This window comes from Pseudophryne corroboree, chromosome 8, assembly GCF_028390025.1.
Source record: "Pseudophryne corroboree isolate aPseCor3 chromosome 8, aPseCor3.hap2, whole genome shotgun sequence".
Classification (NCBI taxonomy): domain Eukaryota; kingdom Metazoa; phylum Chordata; class Amphibia; order Anura; family Myobatrachidae; genus Pseudophryne; species Pseudophryne corroboree.
The window spans coordinates 441,388,348-441,416,122 of NC_086451.1; the positions used below are offsets into that span (position 1 = coordinate 441,388,348).

General features: G+C 48.8%; 1 protein-coding gene across 2 annotated transcripts in view; it reads left to right on the forward strand.

Moving 5' to 3' along the window:
• Positions 1–27,775, forward strand: part of PRRC2A (proline rich coiled-coil 2A) — a 173,604-nt gene that overhangs the window by 56,095 nt on the left and 89,734 nt on the right. Inside the window, exons 10-21 of one of the 2 annotated variants that reach the window (XM_063938097.1) lie at positions 6,132–6,216; positions 6,352–6,580; positions 6,778–7,066; positions 16,157–16,380; positions 16,989–17,295; positions 17,592–17,793; positions 17,943–19,952; positions 20,061–20,269; positions 20,374–20,495; positions 21,997–22,105; positions 22,289–22,374; positions 22,451–22,612. In XM_063938097.1, the coding sequence (XP_063794167.1) occupies positions 6,132–6,216; positions 6,352–6,580; positions 6,778–7,066; positions 16,157–16,380; positions 16,989–17,295; positions 17,592–17,793; positions 17,943–19,952; positions 20,061–20,269; positions 20,374–20,495; positions 21,997–22,105; positions 22,289–22,374; positions 22,451–22,612 (4,034 nt within the window). The remainder of the gene's footprint in view (positions 1–6,131; positions 6,217–6,351; positions 6,581–6,777; positions 7,067–16,156; positions 16,381–16,988; positions 17,296–17,591; positions 17,794–17,942; positions 19,953–20,060; positions 20,270–20,373; positions 20,496–21,996; positions 22,106–22,288; positions 22,375–22,450; positions 22,613–27,775) is intronic. The other variant, XM_063938098.1, reaches the window with a different exon arrangement.

Consider the following 27,775-nt stretch of genomic DNA (forward strand, 5'->3'; position numbering starts at 1 on the left):
ATGGTCCTTTCAGGAACCCCAGCATCCACTACGGACTCCGAGAAATAGATTTATCGGTAAGTAAAATCTTATTTTTCAGTCAGGGAATCCGACCACGCCAACCCAGCACTGCACATCCAGGCTGAGGCGATTGCTGGTCGCAGTATAACACCAGTATGTGTGTAAATACATTTTAGGATACCCTCCTGCTTTCTATCAGCAGGATCCTTAAGGGCGGCCATCTCAGGAGAGGATAGAGCCCTTACAAGCGTGTGAGCGCTTTATCCACCCTAGGGGGTGTTTCCCAACGCACCCTAACCTCTGGCAGGAAAGGATATAATGCCAATAACATTTTAGAAATTATCAGTTGTTATCGGGGGAAACCCACGCATCATCACACACCTCATTTAATTTCTCAGATTCAGGAAAACTACAGGTAGTTTTTCCTCACCGAACATAATACCCCTTTTTAGTGGTACTCGTATTATCAGAAATGTGTAAAACATTTTTCATTGCCTCAATCATGTAACGTGTGGCCCTACTGGAAGTCACATTTGTCTCTTCACCGTCGACACTGGAATCAGTATCCGTGTCGGCGTCTATATCTGCCATCTGAGGTAACGGGCGCTTTAGAGCCCCTGACGGCCTATGAGACGTCTGGACAGGCACAAGCTGAGTAGCCGGCTGTCTCATGTCAACCACTGTCTTTTATACAGAGCTGACACTGTCACGTAATTTCTTCCAACAGTTCATCCACTCAGGTGTCGACCCCCTAGGGGGTGACATCACTATTACAGGCAATCTGCTCCGTCTCCACATCATTTTTCTCCTCATACATGTCGACACAAAAGTACCGACATACAGCACACACACAGGGAATGCTCTGATAGAGGACAGGACCCCACTAGCCCTTTGGGGAGACAGAGGGAGAGTTTGCCAGCACACACCAGAGCGCTATATATATATACAGGGATAACCTTATATAAGTGTTTTTTCCCCTTATAGCTGCTGTATAGTTAATACTGCGCCTAATTTGTGCCCCCCTCTCTTTTTTTAACCCTTTCTGTAGTGTAGTGACTGCAGGGGAGAGCCAGGGAGCTTCCCTCCAACGGAGCTGTGAGGGAAAATGGCGCCAGTGTGCTGAGGAGATAGGCTCCGCCCCCTTATCGGCGGCCTTATCTCCCGTTTTTTTATGTATTTTGGCAGGGGTTAAATGCATCCATATAGCCCAGGAGCTATATGTGATGCATTTATTTGCCATCCAAGGTGTTTATTATTGCGTCTCAGGGCGCCCCCCCCAGCGCCCAGCACCCTCAGTGACCGGAGTGTGAAGTGTGCTGAGAGCAATGGCGCACAGCTGCAGTGCTGTGCGCTACCTTGTTGAAGACAGGACGTCTTCTGCCGCCGATTTTCCGGACCTCTTCTGCCTTCTGGCTCTGTAAGGGGCCGGCGGCGCGGCTCTGGGACCCATCCAAGCTGGGCCTGTGATCGTCCCTCTGGAGCTAATGTCCAGTAGCCTAAGAAGCCCAATCCACTCTGCACGCAGGTGAGTTCGCTTCTTCTCCCCTTAGTCCCTCGATGCAGTGAGTCTGTTGCCAGCAGGTCTCACTGAAAATAAAAAACCTAAACTAAAACTTTCACTAAGAAGCTCAGGAGAGCCCCTAGTGTGCACCCTTCTCGTTCGGGCACAGAGATCTAACTGAGGCTTGGAGGAGGGTCATAGCGGGAGGAGCCAGTGCACACCAGATAGTCCTAAAGCTTTCTTTAGATGTGCCCAGTCTCCTGCGGAGCCGCTATTCCCCATGGTCCTTACGGAGTCCCCAGCATCCACTTAGGACGTTAGAGAAAAATGTGTTACACATTTCTGACATTAACCCAAGCACCTCTAAAAATGGGTTTTTAGGTTGGGGAGAAAAAACAGGCAGTGTTTTGTTCCCCCATCAGATGAATAAATGAAGTGTGTGAAAAGCGTGGGTTCCCCCGTTTAGAAACTGGTAATTTCTAAAGAGTTACTGATGGCGTACCCTTTCCCGCTGGAGGATAAGTTACGCTGGGAGATATCCCCTAGGGTGGATAAGGCGCTTACACGGTTGTCAAAAAAGGTGGCACTGCCGTTTTAGGAACGGCCACTTTGAAGGTACCTGTTGATAAAAAGCAGGAGGCTATCCTGAAGTCTGTATTTACACACTCAGGTACTAGACGGAGACCTGCAGATCGTGCTGCTGCAGCGTGGTCGGTGACCCTGTCAAACATGAGAACATATTAAAGACGTCGTCTTATATATGAGGGATGCACAGAGGGATATTTTGCCTGCTGGCATCCAAAATGAATGTAATGTCCATTCTGTCAGGAGGGTATTAGAGACCTGTCACGGGACAGGTGATGCTGACTTTAAAAAGATTCTGCCTTATAAGGGTGAGGAATTATTTGGGGATGGTCTCTGGGACCTCGTATCCACAGCCACAGCTGGGAAGAAATATTTTTACCTCAGGTTTCCTCACGGACTCAGAAAGCACTGTATTATCAGGTACAGTCCTTTCGGATTCAGAAAAGCAAGCGGGTCAAAGGCGTTTCCCTTCTGTACAGAGACAAGGGAAGAGGGAAAAAGCTGCACCTGTCAGCCTGCTCCCAGAATCAACATTCTTCTCTCGCTTCCTCTGAGCCCACAGCATGACGCGGGGGCTCCACAGGTGTAGCCAGGTACGGTGGGGGGCCGTCTCCAAAATTTCAGCGATCAGTGGGCTCGCAAACAGGTGGATCCCTGTTTCTTTCAAATAGTATGTCAGGGGTACAAGCTGGAATTCGAGATATCTCCCCCCAGCCGTTTCCTAGATTATGGCTTGCCGACAACTCCCTCAGGCAGGGAGGCTGTACTAGAGGCAATTAATAAGCAGTATTCCCAAAGGTAATACTCAAGTGCCCCTACTTCAACAAGGACGGGGTTACTATTCTACACGGGTTGGGGTACCGAAACCGCATGGTTCGGTGTGACCCATTTATATTAAAATCCTTGAACACATACATAAAAAAAAATTCAAGTTCAAGATGGAATCGCTCGGGGCGGTTATTGCAAGCCTGGACGAGGGGGATTACATGATATCCCGGGACATCAAGGATGCTTACCTGCATGTCCCCATTTACCATCCTCGCCAGGAGTACCTCAGATTTGTGGTACAGGATTACCATTACCAAGTCCAGACAGGACTGTACAAGGCACCGAGGGTGTTTACCGGGGTAATGGCCGAAATGATGATACTCCTTCGAAAAAAAGGAGTTTTAATTATCCCGTACTTGGACAATCTCCTTATAAGGGCGAGGTCCAAAGAGCAGTTGCTAGTCGGGGTAGCACTATTTTGGAAAGTGCTACAACAGCAGGGTTGGATTCTAAACAGTCCAAAGTCACAGCTGGTTCCTATGACACGTCTACTGTTCCTGGGGATGGTTCTGGACACAGACCAGAAATAGGTGTTTCTCCGGGAGGAGAAAGCCTAGGAGCTGTCATCTCTAGTCAGAGACCTCCTGAAGCCAAAACAGGTATCGGTGCATCATTGCACGCGAATCCTGGGAAAAATGGTAGCTTCCTACGAAGCAATTCCATTCGGCAGGTTCCATGCAAGAACTTTTCAGTGGGACCTGTTGGACATGTGGTCCGGATCGCATCTTCAAATGCATCGGCTGATAACCCTGTCTCCAAGGACCAGGGTATCTCTAAAATGGTGGCTGCAGAGTGCCCATCTTAAGGAGGGCCGCAGGTTCGACATACTGGACTAGGTCCTAGTGACCATGGAGGCCAGCCTTTGAGGCTGGGGGCAGTCACACAGGGAAGAAACTTCCAAGGACTTTGGTCAAGTCAGGTGACTTCTCTACACAAAATATTCTGGAACTGAGGGCCAGTTACAATGCCCTGGGTCAGGCAAGGCCACTGCTTCAAAACCAGCCGGTACTGATCCAATCAGACAACATCACGGCGGTCGCCCATGTAAACCAACAGGGCGACACAAGAAGCAGGATGGCGATGGCAGAAGCCACAAGGATTCTCCGATGGGCGGAAAATCATGTGTTAGCACTGTCAGCAGTGTTCATTCCCGCAGTGGACAACTGGGAAGCAGATCTTCTCAGCAGACACGACCTCCACCCGGGAGAGTGGGGACTTCATCCAGAAGTCTTCCAAAGGATTGTACACCTTTGGGAAAGACCACAGGTGGACATGATGGCGTCCCGCATCAACAAAAAGCTATGAAAGATATTGCGCCAGGTCAAGGGACCCTCAGGCGATAGTTGTGGACGCTCTGGTAACACCGTGGGTGTACCAGTCGGTTTATGTGTTCCCTCCTCTGCCCCTCATACCAAAGGTATTGAGAATAATAATAAGAAGGCGAGGAGTAAGAACGATACTCGTGGTTCCGGATTGGCCAAGAAGAGCTTGGTACCCAGAACTTCAAGAAATTATATCAGAGGACCCATGGCCTCTGCCGCTCAGACAGGACCTGCGGCAGCAGGGGCCCTGTCTGTTCCAAAACTTACCGCGGCTGCGTTTGACGGCATGGCGGTTGAACGCCGGATCCTGAAGGAAAAGGGCATTCCGGAGGAAGTCATTCCTACGCTTATTAAAGCTAGGAAAGAGGTTACAGCAAATCATTATCGCCGCATATGGCGGAAGTATGTTGCATGGTGTGAGGCCGAAAAGGCCCCAACAGAGGAATTTCAACTAGGTCGATTTCTGCATTTCCTGCAAGCAGGAGTGAATATGGGCCTAAAACTGGGCTCCATTAAGGTACAGATCTCGGCTCTGTCGATTTTCTTTCAAAAAGAACTAGCTTCAGTACCTGAAGTTCAGACATTTGTAAAGGGAGTGCTGCATATTCAGCCCCTGTTTGTGCCCCCTGTGGCACCTTGGGATCTCAACGTGGGGTTGAGTTTCTTAAAATCACATTGGTTTGAACCACTAAAACCGTGGATCTGAAATATCTCACGTGGAAGGTGGTCGTGTTGTTGGCCTTGGCTTCGGCCAGGCGAGTATCAGAATTGGCGGCTTTGTCCTGTAAAAGCCCTTATCTGATTTTCCATATGGATAGGGCAGAATTGAGGACTTGTTCCCAGTTTCTCCCTAAGGTGGTGTCAGCGTTTCACCTGAACCAGCCTATTGTGGTGCCTGCGGCTACTAGGGACTTGGAGGACTCCAAGTTGTTAGACGTGGTCAGGGCCCTGAAAATATATGTTTCCAGGACGGCTGGAGTCAGAAAATCTGACTCGCTATTTATCCTATATGCACCCAACAAGCTGGGTGCTCCTGCTTCTAAGCAGACTATTGCTCGTTGGATTTGTAGTACAATTCAGCTTGCACATTCTGTGGCAGGCCTGCCACAGCCAAAATCTGTCAATGCCCATTCCACAAGGAAGGTGGGCTCATCTTGGGCGGCTGCCCGAGGGGTCTCGGCTTTACAACTTTGCCGAGCTGCTACTTGGTCAGGGGCAAACACGTTTGCAAAATTCTATAAATTTGATACCCTGGCTGAGGAGGACCTGGAGTTCTCTCATTCGGTGTTGCAGAGTCATCCGCACTCTCCCGCCCGTTTGGGAGCTTTGGTATAATCCCCATGGTCCTTACAGAGTTCCCAGCATCCACTAGGACGTCAGAGAAAATAAGATTTTACTCACCGGTAATTCTATTTCTCGTAGTCCGTAGTGGATGCTGGGCGCCCGTCCCAAGTGCGGTGTATCTGCAATACTTGTACATAGTTATTGTTAATTAAATCGGGTTATTGTTGAGCCGTCTGTTGAGAGGCTCAGTTGTTTCATACTGTTAACTGGGTTTCATATCACGAGTTATACGGTGTGAATGGTGTGGCTGGTATGAGTCTTACCCGGGATTCAAAATCCTTCCTTATTGTGTACGCTCGTCCGGGCACGGTGTCCTAACTGAGGCTTGGAGGAGGGTCATAGTGGGAGGAGCCAGTGCACACCAGGTAGTCTAAGATCTTTCTAGAGTGCCCAGCCTCCTTCGGAGCCCGCTATTCCCCATGGTCCTTACGGAGTTCCCAGCATCCACTACGGACTACGAGAAATAGAATTACCGGTGAGTAAATTCTTATTTTTTCAGATTTTTGGTCAGCAAATCATTGTCTAGAGCATGTTATTATGTCACCCTTTAGGGGCGCATGAGGAAGTCGACTACACCGAAAAGCTGAAATTCAGCGATGATGAGGATGGGAAGGACACAGACTGTGAAGAAAAGAGGTATGTCTTATGACTTTGTTTTGTTTTGTGTACTTTGTGGAGGTTTTATTATTTTGAAGAAACTTGACTTTTGCAGCCATGGGCTTTTCTCAGCTTGGGAGGTTTCATGCTCTGTGTTAACCACTATATCTGCAGGGAGACTTCAGCCTCTAGTACAGAGAAGCCGTCTGTGCCCCTGCCTCAGAAGACTGCAGAGACCTCTGATCCAAGGAAGGCCTCACCAACAGAGGAGAAGCCTCCCACGGCCAAGACAGCTTGGGCAGAGGTGCCTCATACTCCAGAACCCATACAGGTGCCTGCTGCACCTGTGGCACCTCCTCCACGGGCACAGACCACTCACCGGGGGCCACCGCCAGAACACAAAGTAAGGAGCAGTTTGATACGTCTAACATTAGACTTAAATATAAAAATACGAATACTTGGAGTAAGAGATAATAGTCATATTAAGTATGGAGTCTGAATTTTGAGATAGTATATGGAAATCTCCATAAAGACAAATAGACAATGTTCTGTATTAAGTAATTCCTAGGGTACTTCACGTATCGTTCTCTCTTGATTTAGGAAAAGCCAGCGGCACCTCTAGCTGTGGTACCCATGGAAGATGAGGATGAAGCTTGGCGTCAGCGAAGGAAACAGTCCTCCTCAGAGATCTCCCAAGCAGTGGAGCGTGCCCGAAGGAGGAGAGAAGAAGAGGAGCGCAGGATGGAGGAAGAGAGAAGAGCTGCTTGTGCTGAAAAACTGAAGCGTCTGGACATGAAACACCGGGCTGCTCCAGAGGAGGCAGACTCTGCAGCTAGTGTGAGGAGCGGGGCTAATGAAGGGTCGAATCCTCCTACCCCTTCCCCTCCTGGTATGATATAATTCTGAATATTCGCTCATGTATGACATTTTGGGTAAAGTTCCTGCCACCTCTGAAGGCCTAGTGCATACAGCCTTGTATTGATATTGTGGGGCAGTGCTGCTTCTGGTTGTCCCAGACATCTCTTCCTCCACTTACATTGAGTAATCTGTTCCCTCCTTTTCTTTTCTCTTCCCCGTTCTGTAACCTATTTCATGAGGACCTAATATAAATTTCTCTATCGTCCTAAGTGGATGCTGGGGTTCCTGAAAGGACCATGGGGAATAGCGGCTCCGCAGGAGACAGGGCACAAAAAAGTAAAGCTTTACTAGGTCAGGTGGTGTGCACTGGCTCCTCCCCCTATGACCCTCCTCCAGACTCCAGTTAGATTTTGTGCCCGAACGAGAAGGGTGCAATCTAGGTGGCTCTCCTAAAGAGCTGCTTAGAGAAAGTTTAGTTTAGGTTTTTTTCTTTACAGTGAGTCCTGCTGGCAACAGGATCACTGCAACGTGGGACTTAGGGGGAAAGTAGTAAACTCACCTGCATGCAGAGTGGATTTGCTGCTTGGCTACTGGACACCATTAGCTCCAGAGGGATCGAACACAGGCCCAGCCGTGGAGTCCGGTCCCGGAGCCGCGCCGCCGACCCCCTTGCAGATGCTGAAGCGTGAAGAGGTCCGGAAACCGGCGGCTGAAGACTCCTCAGTCTTCATAAGGTAGCGCACAGCACTGCAGCTGTGCGCCATTTTCCTCTCAGCACACTTCACTAGGCAGTCACTGAGGGTGCAGAGCGCTGGGGGGGGGCGCTCTGAGAGGCAAATATAAACCTTATACAAGGCTAAAAATACCTCACATATAGCCCATAGGGGCTATATGGAGATATTTAACCCCTGCCTGACTGGAAAAATAGCGGGAGAAGAACCCGCCGAAAAAGGGGCGGGGCCTATCTCCTCAGCACACGGCGCCATTTTCTGTCACAGCTCCGCTGGTCAGAACGGCTCCCAGGTCTCTCCCCTGCACTGCACTACAGAAACAGGGTAAAACAGAGAGGGGGGGCACATTAATGGCTATATATATATATATTAAAGCAGCTATAAGGGAGCACTTAATATAAGGATATCCCTTGTATATATAGCGCTTTGTGGTGTGTGCTGGCAGACTCTCCCTCTGTCTCCCCAAAAGGGCTAGTGGGTCCTGTCTTCATTAGAGCATTCCCTGTGAGTTTGGGGTGTGTGTCGGTACGTGGTGTCGACATGTATGAGGACGATATTGGTGTGGAGGCGGAGCAATTGCCAAATATGCAGATGTCACCCCCCAGGGGGTCGACACCAGAATGGATGCCTTTATTTGTGGAATTACGTGATGGTTTATCTTCCCTTAAACAGTCAGTTGAGGACATGAGGCGGCCGGACAATCAATTAATGCCTGTCCAGGCGCCTCAAACACCGTCAGGGGCTGTAAAACGCCCTTTGCCTCAGTCGGTCGACACAGACCCAGACACGGGCACTGATTCCAGTGACGACGGTAGAAATTCAAACGTATTTTCCAGTAGGGCCACACGTTATATGATTTTGGCAATGAAGGAGACGTTACATTTAGCTGATACTACAGATACCGTAAAACAGGGTATTATGTATGGTGTGAAAAAACTACAAACAGTTTTTCCTGAATCAGAAGAATTAAATGACGTGTGTGATGAAGCGTGGGTTGCTCCTGATAAAAAGTTGATAATTTCAAAAAAGTTATTGGCATTATACCCTTTCCCGCCAGAGGTTAGGGCGCGCTGGGAAACACCCCCTAAGGTGGACAAGGCGCTCACACGCTTATCCAAACAAGTGGCGTTACCCTCTCCTGAGACGGCCGCACTTAAGGATCCATCAGATAGAAAGATGGAAGTTATTCAAAAGAATATATACACACATGCAGGTGTTATACTACGACCAGCTATAGCAACTGCCTGGATGTGCAGTGCTGGAGTAGTTTGGTCAGAATCCCTGATTGAAAATATTGATACCCTAGATAGGGACAATGTTTTACTGTCGTTAGAACAAATAAAGGATGCATTTATCTATATGCGTGATGCACAGAGGGATATTTGCACACTGGCATCTCGGGTGAGTGCTATGTCCATTTCAGCCAGAAGAGCCTTATGGACACGACAGTGGACAGGCGATGCGGATTCAAAACGTCACATGGAGGTTTTGCCGTATAAAGGGGAGGAGTTATTTGGAGTTGGTCTATCAGACTTGGTGGCCACGGCTACTGCCGGGAAATCCACTTTTTTACCTCAAGTCACTCCCTAACAGAGAAAGGCACCGACCTTTCAACCGCAGCCTTTTCGCTCCTACAAAAATAAGAGAGCAAAGGGCTTGTCGTACCTGCCACGAGGCAGAGGAAGAGGGAAGAGACACCAACAGGCAGCTCCTTCCCAGGAACAGAAGCCCTCCCCGGCTCCTGCAAAAACCTCAGCATGACGCTGGGGCCTCTCAAGCGGACTCGGGGACAGTGGGGGGCCGTCTCAAAAATTACAGCGCGCAGTGGGCTCACTCGCAGGTAGACCCCTGGATCCTGCAGATAATATCTCAGGGGTACAGGTTGGAATTAGAGACGGATCCTCCTCATCGTTTCCTGAAGTCTGCCTTACCAACCGTCTCTTCCGAAAGGGAGAGGGTGTTGGAAGCCATTCACAAGCTGTACGCTCAGCAGGTGATAGTCAAAGTACCCCTATTACAACAAGGAAAGGGGTATTATTCCACTCTATTTGTGGTACCGAAGCCGGATGGCTCGGTAAGGCCTATTCTAAATCTGAAGTCCTTGAACCTCTACATAAAAAAGTTCAAGTTCAAGATGGAGTCACTCAGAGCAGTGATAGCGAACCTGGAAGAAGGGGACTTTATGGTATCCTTGGACATCAAGGATGCGTATCTACACGTTCCGATTTACCCCGCACACCAGGGGTACCTCAGGTTCATTGTTCAAAACTGTCACTATCAGTTTCAGACGCTGCCGTTCGGATTGTCCACGGCGCCTCGGGTCTTTACCAAGGTAATGGCCGAGATGATGATTCTTCTTCGAAGAAAAGGCGTATTAGTTATCCCATACTTGGACGATCTCCTAATAAGGGCAAGGTCCAGAGAACAGCTGGAGACAGCTTTAGCACTATCTCAAGAGGTGCTAAGACAACACGGGTGGATTCTGAATATTCCAAAATCCCATTTAATCCCGACAACTCGTCTGCTGTTCCTAGGAATGATTCTGGACACGGTTCAGAAAAAGGTTTTCCTTCCAGAGGAAAAAGCCAAGGAGTTATCCGATCTGGTCAGGAACCTCCTAAAACCAGGAAAAGTGTCAGTACATCAATGCACAAGAGTCCTGGGAAAAATGGTGGCTTCTTACGAAGCAATTCCATTCGGCAGATTCCATGCAAGAATATTCCAAAGGGATCTGTTGGACAAATGGTCAGGGTCGCATCTGCAGATGCACCTGCGAATAACCCTGTCACCAAAGACAAGGGTGTCACTTCTGTGGTGGTTGCAGAAGGCTCACCTATTAGAAGGCCGCAGATTCGGCATTCAGGATTGGATCCTGGTGACCACGGACGCCAGCCTGAGAGGCTGGGGAGCAGTCACACAAGGAAGAAACTTCCAGGGAGTATGGACGAGTCTGGAAAAGTCTCTTCACATAAACATTCTGGAACTAAGAGCAATCTACAATGCTCTAAGCCAGGCGGAACTTCTCCTGCAAGGAAAGCCGGTGTTGATTCAGTCGGACAACATCACGGCGGTCGCCCATGTAAACAGGCAGGGCGGCACAAGAAGCAGGAGTGCAATGGCAGAAGCTGCCAAGATTCTTCGCTGGGCGGAGAATCACGTGATAGCACTGTCAGCAGTGTTCATCCCGGGCGTGGACAACTGGGAAGCAGACTTCCTCAGCAGACACGATCTTCATCCGGGAGAGTGGGGTCTACATCCAGAAGTCTTCAACATGTTAATAGACCGTTGGGAAAGACCAATTGTAGACATGATGGCGTCTCGCCTCAACAAGAAACTGGACAAATATTGCGCCAGGTCAAGAGATCCACAGGCAATAGCTGTGGACGCACTGGTAACTCCTTGGGTGTACCAGTCAGTGTATGTGTTTCCTCCTCTGCCGCTCATACCAAAGGTATTGAAGATCATACGGCAAAGAAGAGTAAGAACAATACTAGTGGTTCCGGATTGGCCGAGAAGGACTTGGTATCCGGAACTTCAAGAGATGCTCACGGACGAACCGTGGCCTCTACCTCTGAGAAGGGACCTGCTACAGCAGGGTCCCTGTCTTTTTCAAGACTTACCGCGGCTGCGTTTGACGGCATGGCGGTTGAACGCCAGATCCTAAAAGGGAAAGGCATTCCAGAAGAAGTCATTCCTACCTTGATTAAGGCACGGAAGGAAGTCACCGTGAAACATTATCACCGCATTTGGCGAAAATATGTAGCGTGGTGCGAGGATCGGAGGGTTCCGACGGAGGAATTCCAACTGGGTCGTTTCCTACATTTCCTGCAATCAGGATTATCTATGGGTCTCAAATTGGGATCCATTAAGGTTCAAATTTCGGCCCTGTCAATATTCTTCCAAAAAGAATTGGCCTCTGTCCCTGAGGTCCAGACTTTTGTCAAGGGAGTACTGCATATACAGCCTCCTGTGGTGCCTCCGGTGGCACCGTGGGATCTAAATGTAGTTTTAGATTTCCTCAAATCCCATTGGTTTGAACCATTGAAAAAGGTGGATTTGAAATATCTCACATTGAAAGTGACTATGTTACTAGCCCTGGCCTCTGCCAGGAGAGTATCTGAATTGGCGGCTTTATCTTATAAAAGTCCTTATCTAATCTTCCATTCGGATAGGGCAGAACTGCGGACTCGTCCGCATTTTCTCCCTAAAGTGGTATCAGCATTTCATCTGAACCAACCTATTGTGGTGCCTGCGGCCACTAGCGACTTGGAGGACTCCAAGTTGTTGGACGTTGTCAGAGCCTTAAAAATATACATTGCAAGGACGGCTGGAGTCAGAAAATCTGACTCGCTGTTTATATTGTATGCACCCAACAAGTTGGGCGCACCTGCTTCTAAGCAGTCGATTGCTCGTTGGATTTGTAACACAATTCAACTTGCACATTCTGTGGCAGGCCTGCCACAGCCTAAAACTGTAAAAGCCCACTCCACAAGGAAGGTGGGCTCATCTTGGGCGGCTGCCCGAGGGGTCTCGGCATTACAACTCTGCCGAGCAGCTACGTGGTCGGGGGAGAACACGTTTGTAAAATTTTACAAATTTGATACCCTGGCAAAGGAGGACCTGGAGTTCTCTCATTCGGTGCTGCAGAGTCATCCGCACTCTCCCGCCCGTTTGGGAGCTTTGGTATAATCCCCATGGTCCTTTCAGGAACCCCAGCATCCACTTAGGACGATAGAGAAAATAAGAATTTACTTACCGATAATTCTATTTCTCGGAGTCCGTAGTGGATGCTGGGCGCCCATCCCAAGTGCGGATTATCTGCAATACTTGTACATAGTTATTGTTAACTAATTCGGGTTATTGTTAAGGAGCCATCTTTAAGAGGCCCTTTCTGTTGTCATACTGTTAACTGGGTTTAGATCACAAGTTGTACGGTGTGATTGGTGTGGCTGGTATGAGTCTTACCCGGGATTCAAAATGCCTCCCTTATTGTGTATGCTCGTCCGGGCACAGTACCTAACTGGAGTCTGGAGGAGGGTCATAGGGGGAGGAGCCAGTGCACACCACCTGACCTAGTAAAGCTTTACTTTTTTGTGCCCTGTCTCCTGCGGAGCCGCTATTCCCCATGGTCCTTTCAGGAACCCCAGCATCCACTACGGACTCCGAGAAATAGAATTATCGGTAAGTAAATTCTTATTTATTCTTATTCAAGGTTCATAGGGTCCACAGGAATTACACTGGGGTGCTGGTGGCTGGAGACTGAACGGGCACCAAACAATGAAAGCTTTTGTGCCGGCAGGAGCCGGATGCACCTTTAAACAGGGTGGCTGCTTTTAAGAAGCCCCAAGCTTTATTTTATGATTTTTTATTTTTAGCATATTTCTAATCAGAGCAAGCAGCGCTGGGCAGTCATACTGGTAAGTGGTCCAGTGTTTTGGTAAGCACCACCAGAGCTCAGCTAGCAAAACGCTTCTCTGGGATCCCAGGTTGCAACCGGACACCGGGGGAAAAGGTAAGGCGATACCCTGCTTGCGGTTTGCAGAGTCCTAGCGTCAGACCACCGCAGACGCCTGTGTTCGAGAAGTGGTCTCTCACGGGGACGCTCTCACCTTTCTGAGACATCCTCACCAGAAGTTCCTTTGTACGGGTCCTCCATCAGATCCAATCAAGGCCCTGGCTCTCCAAAGTGCCATTTATTCCCTACTCCATTCAGAAGTAATTATACGGGTCTCGGTTTTTATTCCACATTCCTGGTTTAGAAGCTGACTGGTTCCCATTGGGCTATTTACAACCTAAAATCACTCAATAGGTTTATCTGCGTGCCCAAGTTTTGCGTGGAAACTCTCCGCTCCATTGTCCTAGCATTGGAGCCTGGGGATTTTATGTCATTTCTAGATATCCAGGATGCATACATGCATGTGCGTATTACTCTCAACATCAGCAATTCCTCAGATTTGCTGTCCTTCAGAAACCTTACCAATTTCATGTGCTGTCTTTCCTACGGCCCCTCAGGTCTTTACCAAAATAATGGCAGTCATGGCCGCACAGCTGAGACGTCAGGGAGTCGGAATACTCCTCCTATACCTGGACGATCTTCTGTTGTTAGCACAATCCCCAGAAGTACTTCAGCTCCATCTTCAACTGACCATGGCCTTCCTACAGCAAAATGACTGACTCATCAATTGGAAAAAGTCCTCACTGTCTTCCTCTCAGAGGATGTCACACTCCTGGACTTTAAGGTGCAGAGGATTTTCATACCCGCAGACAAAATTACGGCGCATATGCAAGTTACTTCAAAGTTGATGAGTGTCTATCCATTCTGCAATGTATGTTCTGGGGGGTCCATGGTTTCCACCTTCGACGTGGTGGAATACGCCCAGTTTCACTCCAGGCCTTTTCAACACCTGATCCTGTCCCGGTGTAACGGGCAGTATCATATGACCCGGGCTCAGACAATAGTCCTCTCATTGAGGTTCGGTTTCCCTCTCGTGGTGGCTACACAGGCCTCACTTGGACAAGGGTTGTCCCTTGTGGATTCCATATTGGGCACTACGCACTGCGAATGCCAGCCTTCGTGGGTGGGGCGAAGTAACCGGTCAACATTCCTTCCAGGGATGTTAGACTACCCGCAAAAGTCACCTACCCATCAACATCCTGGAGCTTTGGGCCGTATACAGGGCGCTTACTCTTGTGCAGAATCCTCTTCGGGTCAGACCTGTCCCAAGTCCACTCCGACAACGCGGCTGGGGTAGCCTACCTCAACCATCAGGGAGGCACGCAAAGTTGGAAGGTCATGAGTGGAGTGGCACACATCCTTGTTTTAGCCGAACGTCATCTCCCTACCATCTTGGCGGTGTTATCCCAGGAGTCCTCAACTGGAAGGCGGACTTCCTAAGCCGACAGGATTTCCACTCCAGAGAGAGGGCTCTACATCGAGAAGAGAGTCTCGCCATAGACTCTTCCTTTCCACTTCCTCTATGGCCAGATCTGCTATCTCAAGGCCCTTGTCTGCACCCCGACCTAGCTTGTCTGACTTCCCTCCTAAGATCCTAGGGTTTCTCCCACTCTGTACTTCAGATGATGCTCAAGGCACGTAAGCCTACCTCAACCCGCATCTATTACAGAGTTTTGCACTCTTACTTTCAGTGGTGTTCTACCAGAGGCTATGAACCTACAGTTTTCAGAGTGTCTCGAGGGCTTGCATTTCTCCATACTGGGTTAGGTCTCGGCCTCGCCTGGCATCCCTAAAGGTTAAAGTCTCAGCTCTGTCAGTCTGGTTCCAGCAAAGGATTGCTCTCCTGACTGATGTTAGAACGTTCCTTCAGTGTTCTTCACCTTCAACCTCCCTTTGTCTCTCTGGTGGCTCCGTGCGTCTTGTCTTTGGTTCTCCGGGCGACAGGCGCATCCGTTTTAGCCATTGGATTCAGTAGACCTCAAGTGGCTGACAGCGAAAACGTTCTTCCTCCTTTCTATTGCCTCGGCCCGCAGAGGATCTGACTAGGTGCGCTCTCCTGTTGCTCCCCCTTTTTGATTTTTCATTTGGACAGGGCTGTTCTACTAACCCGGGCTAGCTACCTGTCTAAAGTGGTATCCAAGTTCCATCTTAAAGAAGAGATTGTGGTCACAGCCTTCCAATTCCCAGACCTCTCTCCAGATGAAGCTTCCATGCACGTGGTCCGGTCTTTTTGGATTTATGTGGATCGCACCAGCTCCTTCCGAAAATCTGATGCTCTCTTTGTGTTATACGGGTTTCACAGGAGGGGCTGGCCTGTTAGCCAGTTCTATTCGTTCTTATGGGCAGTACGTAGCGCCTCTGGAGAACAATTGTGCAAGGCGGCCACGTGGTCTTCCATCCACACCTTCCTTAGGTTCTATTCCCTTAATACCTTTGCCTCACAGGATGCTTTCCTGGTGCCGGATTCCCCTTTCTGCTCAGGAGTTTCGCCTCCCTTAAGGGAAACTGCTTTGGGACATCCCCAATGTAATCCCTATGGACTCTGAAGAAGAAAATGAAAGTTATGGTAGACTTCGCTTTTGTTAACGCACCAACCCTGACGCACTTGGCTTCTCTGTGTATTTATACGTGGTCACGGAGTGCCTCTCTTCTACTTTAGTTTACCATTCTTCCTTCTCCTCTGTCCTGCTCCTGCCTTGAGCTTGTTCACTAAACTGGCTAGGCTGGGGGTGGGGTGTAGGGGAGGAGGGACCAGTGCATCCTGGGAGTAAAAGCTTTAACTGTTTGGTGCACAGTCATTATCCAACCACCTACACCCCAGCGTAATCCCTGTGGACCCTATGGACTTCGAAGAAAGAGCGTTAACAAAGGTAAGTCTACCATAACTCTCATTCTTCATGACCTTATGCTTTTTCTTTCTTTTTTTTCCGTCTAGCGGTGGAACCAGTAGCCGTTTCTGAAGCTCCTCCACAGCCCACAGTAGATACTTCTCAAGTTGAAGTTCCACAGGCTACAGGAGAACCAACTCAACCTCCACGGCCAGAGCCCAAACAGGAGCCAGTGCCAAGTGTGAGCCGTCCGCCAGTAGCCGGACCCTCCCAGGGAGGATACAGCAAGTTTCAGAAGAGCCTGCCGCCGCGCTTTCAGCGCCAACAGCAGGTAAGAGGATTGAGCACACAAAGAGTACAGGAAAGCAACTAAGAAGCCGCTACTTTATACAGTGGCCATAACAGGCTGGTGCTGGGCTTTGCTGTGACAGAGAAACGGGTTTTATTGGATTGAGTTTTAGCAATAACCATGTGAATGGCTAAGCGTTTTCTAAGATCATGAAATCTTGTAAACATGAAGAGATGTCTTTTTAATATCAGGAATATTGATTAAACAGCTGATAAAATCCCTGTATTTAAAATATTGTTTGCTGGTCACTATAAACCTTTGCAATTGTCTAAGGAGGACAAGGAGAATCACGTCTTCTAAAGAGGACAAGTCCAGTCTGATTCTATCTGTCATTTTATAGAACAAATGACAGCTAGGTGATTGATTGCTATGGGCAACTTCTACACTTGTCTTATTTAGAAGATCTGATAAATCTCTCCCTAACTAAGCAAATGTTTAAGAAGAACCACTAAATCCAATCTTTTTTTTTTTTTTTTTTTTACAATGCAGAATTAATTAAATGTAATTAAACTTCATTAAAATCATGCGTCTGTGAAGTTTTGGTTTTAACTTAGTTAGGCTTTTGCCTTTTTACTCTCAATCTGTTCCAGGAGCAGCTGATGAAACAGTGGCAGCAGAACAGAGTGCCCACCCCTCCTTCCCCCGCTGGACCTTCTCACTCGCAGCCTCTCTCAGCAGCTGCGTCCCAGCCACCTCAGAAGGCGCTCTATGGCGGAGGTTCCATGGGGCGGACGACACCGGTGCCCACCCCACAGCCACCGCAGCCTGCCCCTCTGCCACCACCTCACGTTAGCTACGATCCTCGCTGGGTAATGGTGCCGCCTTTCATTGACCCACGCATGATACAGGGGAGGCCCATGGATTATTACCCTGCCACAGCGGGAGTGCACCCTACAGGTGGGCTACCATTGGGACGTGTTTATACGGAAGAGAACAGTCTACAATCATGAAAAGCTTTTATGTTCTTTCTCAAGCAGCGGTTGGGGATTTTTGGGTATAATGGGGTAGATGTATGACGCAGTGAAAGAGTGGAGACGTTACCTATTCCTCTGCCACCAGAGTTTATTTAGGATCCATTTTCTGTTGTGATTTAACGGCTAGCCTGCCACTCATTGGTTTCCTGGCAGAAGTAATAGGGGGTTTAGCACTGGCATGCTTTGTTCTATCATTTGCTGTTTTTAATTCCCATCCAGGAATCCTGTCTCGGGAGCGGTCAGACAGTGGAGGTTCGGGGTCAGACGGATATGATCGGCACACTCCCCTGATAAGAGAACGAGGCACTCCTCCAGCAGACTCCAAACTAATGTGGGGGGGCGAAATGTACAATCCTCCTGAGACACGGCCAATGACATCTCCTCTGCGACAGAATGCTGAGGAAGAGGACAGAGACATGAGGTGGGTAGCACAGTAAATACATGAATATATATATGGTGTGGGGTAGACATTTGGAAGATTTGAGTTGAGTTTCCTGTGTGTGGTCATGATAAATTTGGATATTTGTGCCTCATTTTTAGTATTTCGTTTTCTATTTTGTTTGTTGTCAGAAGTGAAACTCCACCGGTCCGTTCCCTTGCTCCACAGCAGTCCCAGCCTACGTCGTACTTGGGAAACATCACTTCATACCAGGAAAATGCAGTTGCGTCCTCCCAGCATTCTCTTGTTGGTCACCGCTATCCTGTAGACGAACAACGTACTTGGCATCAGCATAACCACACTGTTGTTCAGCAGCAACCCCCACCTCCTCCGATCGAGCAGAGACGTTCTGAACCCACTCCCGCTCAGCCTGCACCAGTGTCTGCTCCTTTGTCCCAGCCACGTTGGGCAAATGATGAACTGGTCGTACTCCAGAGAGAAGCTTCTGTTCCTACAGTTCCTCCGACCCAGCCAGATATCCCTGCAAAAGTGGAAGTCAACAGCGGGAGACGCAAGGAGGACAGGAAGGAAAATACAAAAGAGGAGTCGAAGTCTGAAAGACAGACTGGCAGGCCTGAATACCACCGACCTCCTCCTCGCCGCGAGTCTAAGACTGAAACTCGTTGGGGACCTAGACCTGGAGGAGGAGGAAGCCGAAGACAAGAGGAGGCTTCTGTTGCAGTTGGTGCCCCACCTCAGACAGCTTCCCAGAGACGGGCAGGTCCTATCAAGAGGGGCGTAAGAAGAGAGGATGCTGTACCCAGAGAGCACCAGGATGGTAAGTCAAGCCAGCCACCAGTGGTGGCAACCGAGCCACAGAAGCCCAGACAAATGACCCATTCTAGCAGGGACGGAGAACAAGCAGCTGGGTCACCTTCACGCAGAAGAAAGGACGCTGTGATGATGTCCGCCCCAGCTCGAGGGACCCCAGCATTGGGTCCTTTGAGTCCATCGGGTCCATCCACTCGTGGTCGCGGCAGAGGGGAGTATTTTGCTAGAGGGCGAGGGTTTCGGGGAGCATACAGTGGCCGCGGTCGGGGCGGCAGAGGCAGGAGTCGGGAGTTTCGTGGGGGATATAGAAGAGAGAGCCCTTTTTACAGAGATGAGGGTGATGCAATAAATAAAACCACACCTGGAATTGGGGGACGGGAACGCAATGCAAGTGAAACGCGTAGTGAGGGTTCAGAGTACGAAGAAGTTCCCAAAAGAAGACGACAGCGTGGCTCTGAGACGGGAAGTGAAACCGAGCCAGTCACTTCTGAGAAGGAACCTGGGAAGGGAGGACTCTCCCTGCAGAAGCCGCAAACCGAGGTACTGGTTACTAATAATGCACGTCACCAAGAAAAGGGACGAGAATCTGGTAGGGGGCGCACTTTCACACCACAAGGTGTTCCTTCTAGAAGAGGACGGGGAGGAGCCCCTGCAGTACCTGTGCCCTGGAATCCTCACCCCAGGCATCAGCATACAGCACCTCAGATTCCATCGGCTCATCCGCCACTTCCACCTAACAAAATGGAAAGGAAAAATGAAAAGACAGTAGTGGCAGCGAGTCCCTTAGTTCCCAGCGAGGAACGAGTTCCTCCACCTCCTCGGAGAAGGCGACATGGGAGGTCTCAGCAGCAGGACAAACCCCCTCGTTTCCGGAGATTGAAGCAGGAGAGGGAGAACGCAGCCCGGGCGGGAAATGGAGGAAACCAACAAGCCCCCCATCAACAGTTGGCAGTAACGCAAGAACAGCATCAACGTCCATCACCGGCTGAGGAAGAGCGGGCTATGCTCCGTCGAGGGCACAAATCCCCTGAGCCGTGCAATGTTAATTCTGATCAAGCCAATGAAGAATGGGAAACTGCCTCAGAAAGCAGTGACTTCACTGAAAAAAAAGAAAGGGGACATGTGCCTGTCCAAAACGGAGGGTTAGGACCAACCCCTACTGGAGGATTTGTTTCGGCGCCTGCAGGAGGAAGAGATCAAAGGAAAGATTTGTCGAAAAGGAGCTTCTCAAGTCAGAGACCAGTCATGGAGAGACAAAACCGCAGACCCATGCATCCTGGTGGGCCCAGAACAAGCCGTGGAGGAGGAGGAGGTGGTAGCGGCGGTAAGAATGGAGAGAAGAGAAGCTGGCCGTCTCCTAGGAACAGAGGGTGAGTCAATGTCTTGTCTCCTATTGAACTGATAGCTCTTTTATCACTTAGGTATTTTTGCCACCTCTGTGTCTTCTTCTCTACTAATTCCTTCCCATCTGGTCCCAGTGGCAGAGCTAATGAGGAACGTCCTCCATCTGTACCTCTTCCTCATCCGTCTCCCAACACAAATGCTGTCTATCGTGTAGACCGGGTGATTCACAGTAATCCTGCCGGCATAAAGCAGGCACTCAATGAACTAGGGCAAAGGCATAGCAAATCCGTTCCTGTCAAACAAAGCATGGAACTGCCCAGTGGGCGCTGCCAACCAAGGACAGGTGAGAGTGTTAGGTAAACTGTTGTTCCTAGGGTATAGGGTCTTGATGAAATGTTCTCTGTTTTGCTCTTTGCAATCCAAGTCTTGTTTTATTGAAATCAGTAGCTGACCTTTCTCTTGCAGACACCCTCCATGGCAGCAGCAGGGACTCGACTAGTGAAAATTTTACTGCTCCGTTAGGAAAACGAAATGTGCCGTGCCGGAGGGGACGAGGCATTTCCCAGGAGGTATGTGCAGACGTACAGATAACTTTTATAGTAAAGACTAGGATTGATAGACTGTACATCTGCCGGGTCATTCTCAGTCAGCTGCTCCCCCCCCCCCAGTCTCACCCGCTCGTTCCCTGCCCGATCTCTGCCCTTCTCCTGTCTCCTCCCATCTTATCTCCTATATAATAGCACAGATCTGTGACTCTGTGCCTGTGTGTAGAACGCTGGGCGTGGCCAGGAGCTCTCATTGGGTTAGCAGCAGGTCTATCACACCCAATCCACAGCTGATTGGGCGAGAAACACCCTCCCACACTGGTTACATCCAATGGGAGGCTCTACCCTTTGGCTGCTGTGTGTGTGTTCCCAGAGCAGGATTAACAATGGGGCTGATGGAGCTGCAGCTCCAGGCCCACACCCCAAAATAGGCCCACTGCATCTGCAGCAACATACCCTCCGACAATTTACACATAAAAATTGCTCCAAATTCGAAAAGGGCCACGCCCCTTTTACTATACTTTCAATGGAAGTTTGGAAAGCCAAAAATCGGTACAGACCATAAAAAAAGGTACTGTACCTGCCAAAAAGGTGCAGCTGGAGGTTATGCCACTGCATCTGCAGCAAGTCTCTGCACTGTAGATAGGGGAGGGAGGGGGGGGGGGGGGGGGGAGACCTTTTACTGCAGTGTCCTATGTCCGTGCTGCCAGTCCACCTGCCCCCTCCGGAATCGACAATCCCCACTCCCTAGCCACAACGCAGGTGGAACAAAAGCTGCTGCGGCCACCGGGATAGATGTGTACGAAAGCGGCGCAGCGGAAGGCTTTCATAGCCCTCTCTGCACTGCATACTCTTTGAGCCCGGAGCCTCCTCTGCTCGTGATGTCACAGAATTGCCTCCACGCCACAGCCGCACCCAGATCCCCAGGGGCCTTGACTCCGCAACACAGCACCTGGCCTGCGGCCTGGAAGCCCGGAGATGGCTAATGTAACGTATAAAGTGGGTGATATCGCGGAGGGTGATGTCTGGACGCTGAATCAATGTAAAAGGTGACAGTGCTGTGCAGTGCAGTGGGTGTGCAGTGTCACTGACACAGCACAGCACTCTCACCTTTTACATTGGGGGTAATTTTGAGTTGATCGCAGCAGGAACTTTGTTAGCAGTTGGGCAAAACCATGTGCACTGCAGGGGAGGCAGATATAACATGCGCAGAGAGAGATAGATTTGGGTGTGGCGAGTTCAATCTGCAATCTAAATTGCAGTGTAAAAATAAAGCAGCCAGTATTTACCCTGCACAGAAACAAAATAACCCACCCAAATCTAACTCTCTCTGCAAATGTTATATCTGCCCCCCCCCACTGCAGTGCACATGGTGCCGGAGCACGTACCATGCGTGTCAGATGTGATGTGCACGTGCCACAGCTTTGATTAGGTCTGGTTCCAATTTTATGATAATCTGTTAATTTCTTTATGGGATTTTAGCATCTGTAGCCGTCATCTAAGAAACTATATTACTGTTTTCCAGAATCCTCATGAAGGCCGATCTTTGCCAGCAGTCACATGGACCCAGCGTGGTTCTGGAGACCGCCAGCTAGAAGCACTCCGTTCCGGTGTCTGGAGTAGAGAGCAGAGCAGTAAGTTAATAGGAAGATTGTTCATAGTGGAGAACTTTTATATTTCGACATCTGTTTTTCGCCTATTCTGGGTTATGTTTTATAGTGTCACAGTGTTGATTTTAGCTTGTATTATATCTTTCCCTTTTCCGGTTGTTTTTGTTTGTTTTTTATCACCTTGTTCTTTCCTATGGCTAAACTTAGATGACAGAGGAAAACGTTGTCCCTCTTACCCCCTGGAACCGTGGATGGAGCCTTTGAATTCCTATGAAGATGCCATCAACACTGAGGTGAGCACATGGGACTGTCCATGTTGTGTGTTATCACAGCCGCCGCTGCCGCTTACCCCTTCTGCTGTCTCTCCAGATGAGTCAGTCGGACAGTGGAGTGGATCTGAGCAGTGACTCGCAGCTCTCTTCCAGCAGCTGTAGTCAGCGTAGCTCCCCTGACGGAGGTATAAAGCCTGAAGGAGGCAAGAGGTCAGGAAGATCTGGTCCCGCGGGTCAGCCACAGCATGGACATGTTCCGGTAATTGATATAAAATTGGTTTTGATATAATATTCTTTCTTTTTCATCCACTAGGGGTCACTGGAGTACTCTTGGGATATGGACGTGCGTAGCAGGGAAGGCACATTTAAATATTTAAATGTGTAACCCTCCCCTTCCCTCCTCCATACTCCCAGGATCCCCAGTGTTTTTTATGTGCCTCAGGGAAGCACATCATGGGCTCACGAGCCCGATTTTGATTTTACTTATTCATTTTGATTTTATTTTTCTCTACAGTCAATCCCTTCCCCACTTACTAAGAATTGTGGGTCCGGAATTGCACTACCTCCAGCCGCTGCTGACACGTGAGCGCTTGTAGGAAAAGCACGGCCGTGTCAGCCAGGCAGCATACCATCCCTTCCCCACTTAGAGAAGTGAGGGTCCGGGATTGAGCGGCCATCTCCTCCACATGAGACTCCAGAGAACGCTGGGTGGAGGAGATTTTAGAGGAGTAATTTTTTCTAATGGCCGCTCCAGCGCTGCTGCCGCCAGGAGAGTGATGCATACGGTAGCTTCTACAGCTACCGCAAGGTCAGTGGTACCGCACGCTCCCAGCAAGCACAGGTGCAGGGAGGGTGGTCTTTGGAGGATTCTGCCGCTGGCCGCCCGCTCGATACCCGCTGGCCGCCCGCTCGATACCCGCTGGTCGCCCGACTCCCTAATCACCGCAGATGAGATCCTTCCTCAACCGCGCTGGCTCCCGAGTTCACTGGCCACCAATGAAGCCCCGCAGGCCGGACGCCGTTCTATATACAGCGGTCGCACACTGATCAGTGCGCTCCCGCTGGCCAATTTCTCAGCCCAGCCACAGACAGCCAGGCTGCCGCCGCTGGGCTTCTGTTCCGTTCCCCACTGCTCTCCGGCTCCCTGCTAGCTGTAATCAGCGGGAGAGGAGGGAGCACTGTACAGGGGGAGATTGCAGGAGACAAGGGGGGAGGATTATACTCGGCACAACAAGGAATCTCGTTATGAGATAGACACAGAGAGTTTATTACATGTACTTTTTCATGTAATATATGTAATAGGAGGAATATATTACATATGGGTATGTTGCGTATATATGTTGTAAAATATAATGTATGCAATGTATACAGGATCTGTTGTGATTAACATTACTGTAATTTAATTTTTTTCTTCTCTCTCTCTTATGCTTGAGATATGGTGTAAGCACATGGCTGGCCACCATTTTAACTCAACTTCCTGTTTCTTTGTCCCGGAAGTTTCGACGGTCCTACAACACTTCCCCACTAGAGGAGCCGGGGTGGTGTTAGGTATTTGGTCACACATTAGTGTGTGTCAGCTGCAATACTCTTCGAGGTTATGCACATTTTACTTAACATAAGAGAATCCACATGCAGTGGGAATACCAGTCTGCATACGGACATCTACCCTGATCCTATTTTGGCGGCTACATCTGAGATAAATGTTCCCTGTAAAGCGCGGCGAAATGGGTGTGCGCTATATAAATAATTAATATACAATCAGGGGTCGCATGCTAACAGTTCAGCTGTGTTGCAGTCAGATAATTCAATGCCAGACCTTATACTTATCACACGGCCACGAGTCACATAGGGAATATTCCTAGCCAGCCAGTCATAACCTCATCAGTCCAGCGCAAGGTGCTGAATTTTAAGGACACTATGGAACCTTTTTCAATCCTGGCATTTTTATTGGTTAGAACACAGCGAGAACCTGTGCGGGTCTGGGTTTTTCATTGTTATAATTCTATTATTAGGCTTTATACCAGAGTCTATGACAGCATTTCTTGGTGTCAAGCCTTTCTAGGCCCACCTGAAACTACTCTTACTGACCCGTCAGAGTGGACATGCATGCTCTGCTAAAGGCAAGGTATATGCTTTAGTTGGGGTTTGGGTTACCGGCGTGATAGTGGCATAGGCAACGTAGTTGGTAGCCACATCTAGACTCAGAACAGTTTCTAAGGTTTCTTACTCACGATCAGCTGAGGAGTTACACATGACTGCTATACATGTCAGCCAGGTTAGTTCTCTGAGGTCGGCGTCAAGCTTGTTGTTAACGTAGACTTGGCCTACACAGGGGCAGAGTCCGTATAAACATTACTGACGCATCAATATGTTATTTACTCCTAATTAGGAAGATTAAGTTCTCACGCTTCGGCGTGAAGCTCTGTTTGCTGCCATTGCCACACCAGTTCTTACACTACACTTTCGAGGCAGTCCTACAACTCACTACAACGTGGTTGAGGACGTGGTTTTCAATAAACCACTAACTGTCGTTCGGACAAGATTGCTGACAAGCCGATGGCATGGCGCGCTGTTAATTGTCTCGTTTCTTCTTTTGGGTGAGCAAATCTTCTGATGTTTTATGGTTGGCTGTGGCCTAACTAGAACAGCGGCCGCCTGCTATGCTTGAAAAACCGGATTTGATACGGAGTTCAGCACCCATTTATTATTTGGTCGTTATTACGGAAATCCACAGATCGGTGGATGCACAATTTAGTCGTCAAAACACAGAGTTCCATTGTCTACCACCTTTGCGGTGGTTGGTCAAGACAAGATTCATAATAAGCCTCGCTGTGTCAGAGGACACAAAGGCAATTCTGTAGACCGATGCTCAGTCTCTCGTACATTCAAGGTTATTACTCTCTTTTTGTAGTACCACAGCCGGACGGCTCGGTCATAATCCATATTGATCCTAAAGAGGCTCAATCAGTACGTACTTACTACTTATTTAAGATGGAATTCATGCAGTCAGTGATTGCAGGTTTACAACCTCAGACATCGGATTCTCACTGAAGCTCAAGGATGTGTACTTCACCTTTTAGCCACTACATCAGGCATACTTAAACGGTTGCAGGACAACAAAACCATTATTACTTTCAAACACTACTGTTTGGCCTCTCTCAGCGCCTCGGGTAGTCACAAGGGTGATGTCTGTGATAATCGTTGTTCTCAGATCCCGGGTAGTGATAATGGTTCTGTACTTAAATGACCTGCTCATCAAAGCTCCGGCTCAACAACTGCTCCTTCAAAATACATTACTAACGTACAATGTGCTAGTACAGCAAGTTTGCATTGACAACTTTCCAAATCAAGCTGTGTTTCGTGTCAAAGAATTCAATCCCTAAGAAACAAATAGCACAGAGTATTAGTTCTCTAGTACATTTTAGACTCCATCCACAGGAAGTCTTGGTGCACTTGTGCATGTGACTGTTAGGGAACATAGGGCCGTCTTTACAAGTACTCTACTTCGTAAGTGGCATTTACTATCTCTTACAATTATTCTTCTCGCACAGTGATCAGACCTTTGGCTACCGATTTGGTAAATAGTGCGCTTATATCTAAGGGCCAGAGTATCTCTATTCTCGTTGCACCACATAAGCTATCTCACCGCGGGGAGATTGGTCCGAGTCTGGACTTATCTAATTCAGTTGCCGGATGCAAGTCTCAGAGTTTGGGGGGCTGGTAATCCTACTTAGTCTTTCACACCTGGAAGGATTACTGACAATAAATGTCCTGGAACTCAAGTCAATGTACAATACACGGTGACAGGAAGTTCACATGCTCCAGTCTCAGGTGATTCACGTCCAGTCAGCATCACGATGGCAGTCGCATAAATCACCACACAAGCTGCGGGAAAGGTTTGCACCCTAATTTGTGACGAGCCTCATCATGTGAAATTGTCGGCAGAGTTTCATTCCAGAAGTCGACTACTCAAATACAGTTTCTCATTCTTCAGGATTTTCATCCACAGGGATGGCTATAAACTCAGAGATGTTGTAGATATTAGTCCAGAGGTGCAGTTACCCACAAATAGATCTAATGGCTTCTCGACAACATCATCAAACACTCAATAGATGTTCACATAAAACAATCCAAAGGCACTGCCAGTGGATGATCTCACCATAGCGTGGCACATACGGGTATCTGTTCCACTGTTTCAACCGATTCTTTGCTGGAGAATGCGGTTCAAACGACAGTCCACACCCGTCATGCTAGTGGTACCTTATGGGCTTTACAAGCGGGGTTTCGGTTTTCCGCGGTTTACTCTCAGCCCATCTAGGGTCGCTGCGCTATGGCCAGACCAAATACAACAGGGTCAGTTCCTTTAACCTGTTGGACAGGGTGGCGGTGAAAACCGTCTCTCTTAAGTCAAGAGGGCATTTCAAAATCGGTATTGCCACCCATGTTAAGCTCTAGAAAACCAGTTACAGCAGCTCATTGTCAGTAGTTGGCAAGCTTGTATAGGCTGGTGTGAAGTTCAGAAGTGGCTGACTTCCTTCAGGGTTTCTCGTCTTTTGCTGTTGTTAAAGACTAGGTTAGATGGAGGACTACATTTACCTAAATTAAGATGCAGTTTACTTTCAAAGGTATTTGGTTTTTGCCAACAGTTTACTCTTTTCTGCAAGGTATTGTTCCTCCATTTACACCGCCTACAGCGCCATGAAATTTCAATCTGTTGTTAAAATTTCGCACAGTTCTAATTATGAACCCTTACAACACGGGATTGTTAAATTTCTACCTTAGGAAACAGTATAGCCGTAGCTTCAGCAAGGAGTGTTTCACAATTGGGTGCGTTGTTTTGCAAGCCACCGTCTTTAAGATTTCATGATTCTAGAGCGGAATTTTTGCAACTTCCGTTTTTCTTACCTTTAGTTAGTATCTTCCAATTGTAGTTCAGGTATTATCTGAACGTACAGGAACTCCACCTACTTTGCATGTGGTACGCGCACTACGCGTTTATGTAAGCCGAACAACAACAGTTCGTAAAACGCAGGCATTGTTGTTTCTCTAACAGAAAGGCAAGATGTGTTGGACAGCTTCCAAGCAGACCTTGGCCAGATGGAGTAAGCTGACCATACGTCAGGCTTATCTTTATGCTAGGCTACAACAGCCTACATCAGTTCAGTTTACTCCACAGGTTCTGTGGGAACTTCATCGGTAGCAAGTCGTGGAGCTTCTACGATACCGTACGGCTACATGGTCATCAGTGCACAGGTTGTGCGCTTTTACAAGTGTAATACATTGGCGGCATCAGCTTCTAGCTTTGCCCGTCTAGTGTTACAGGTGCCAAACAGCTCTCCCGCCCAAGGGGGAAACTTTGGTACGTCCCAAGAGTACTCCAGTGACCCCTAGTGGATGAAAAAGAAAATAGGATTTTGGTACT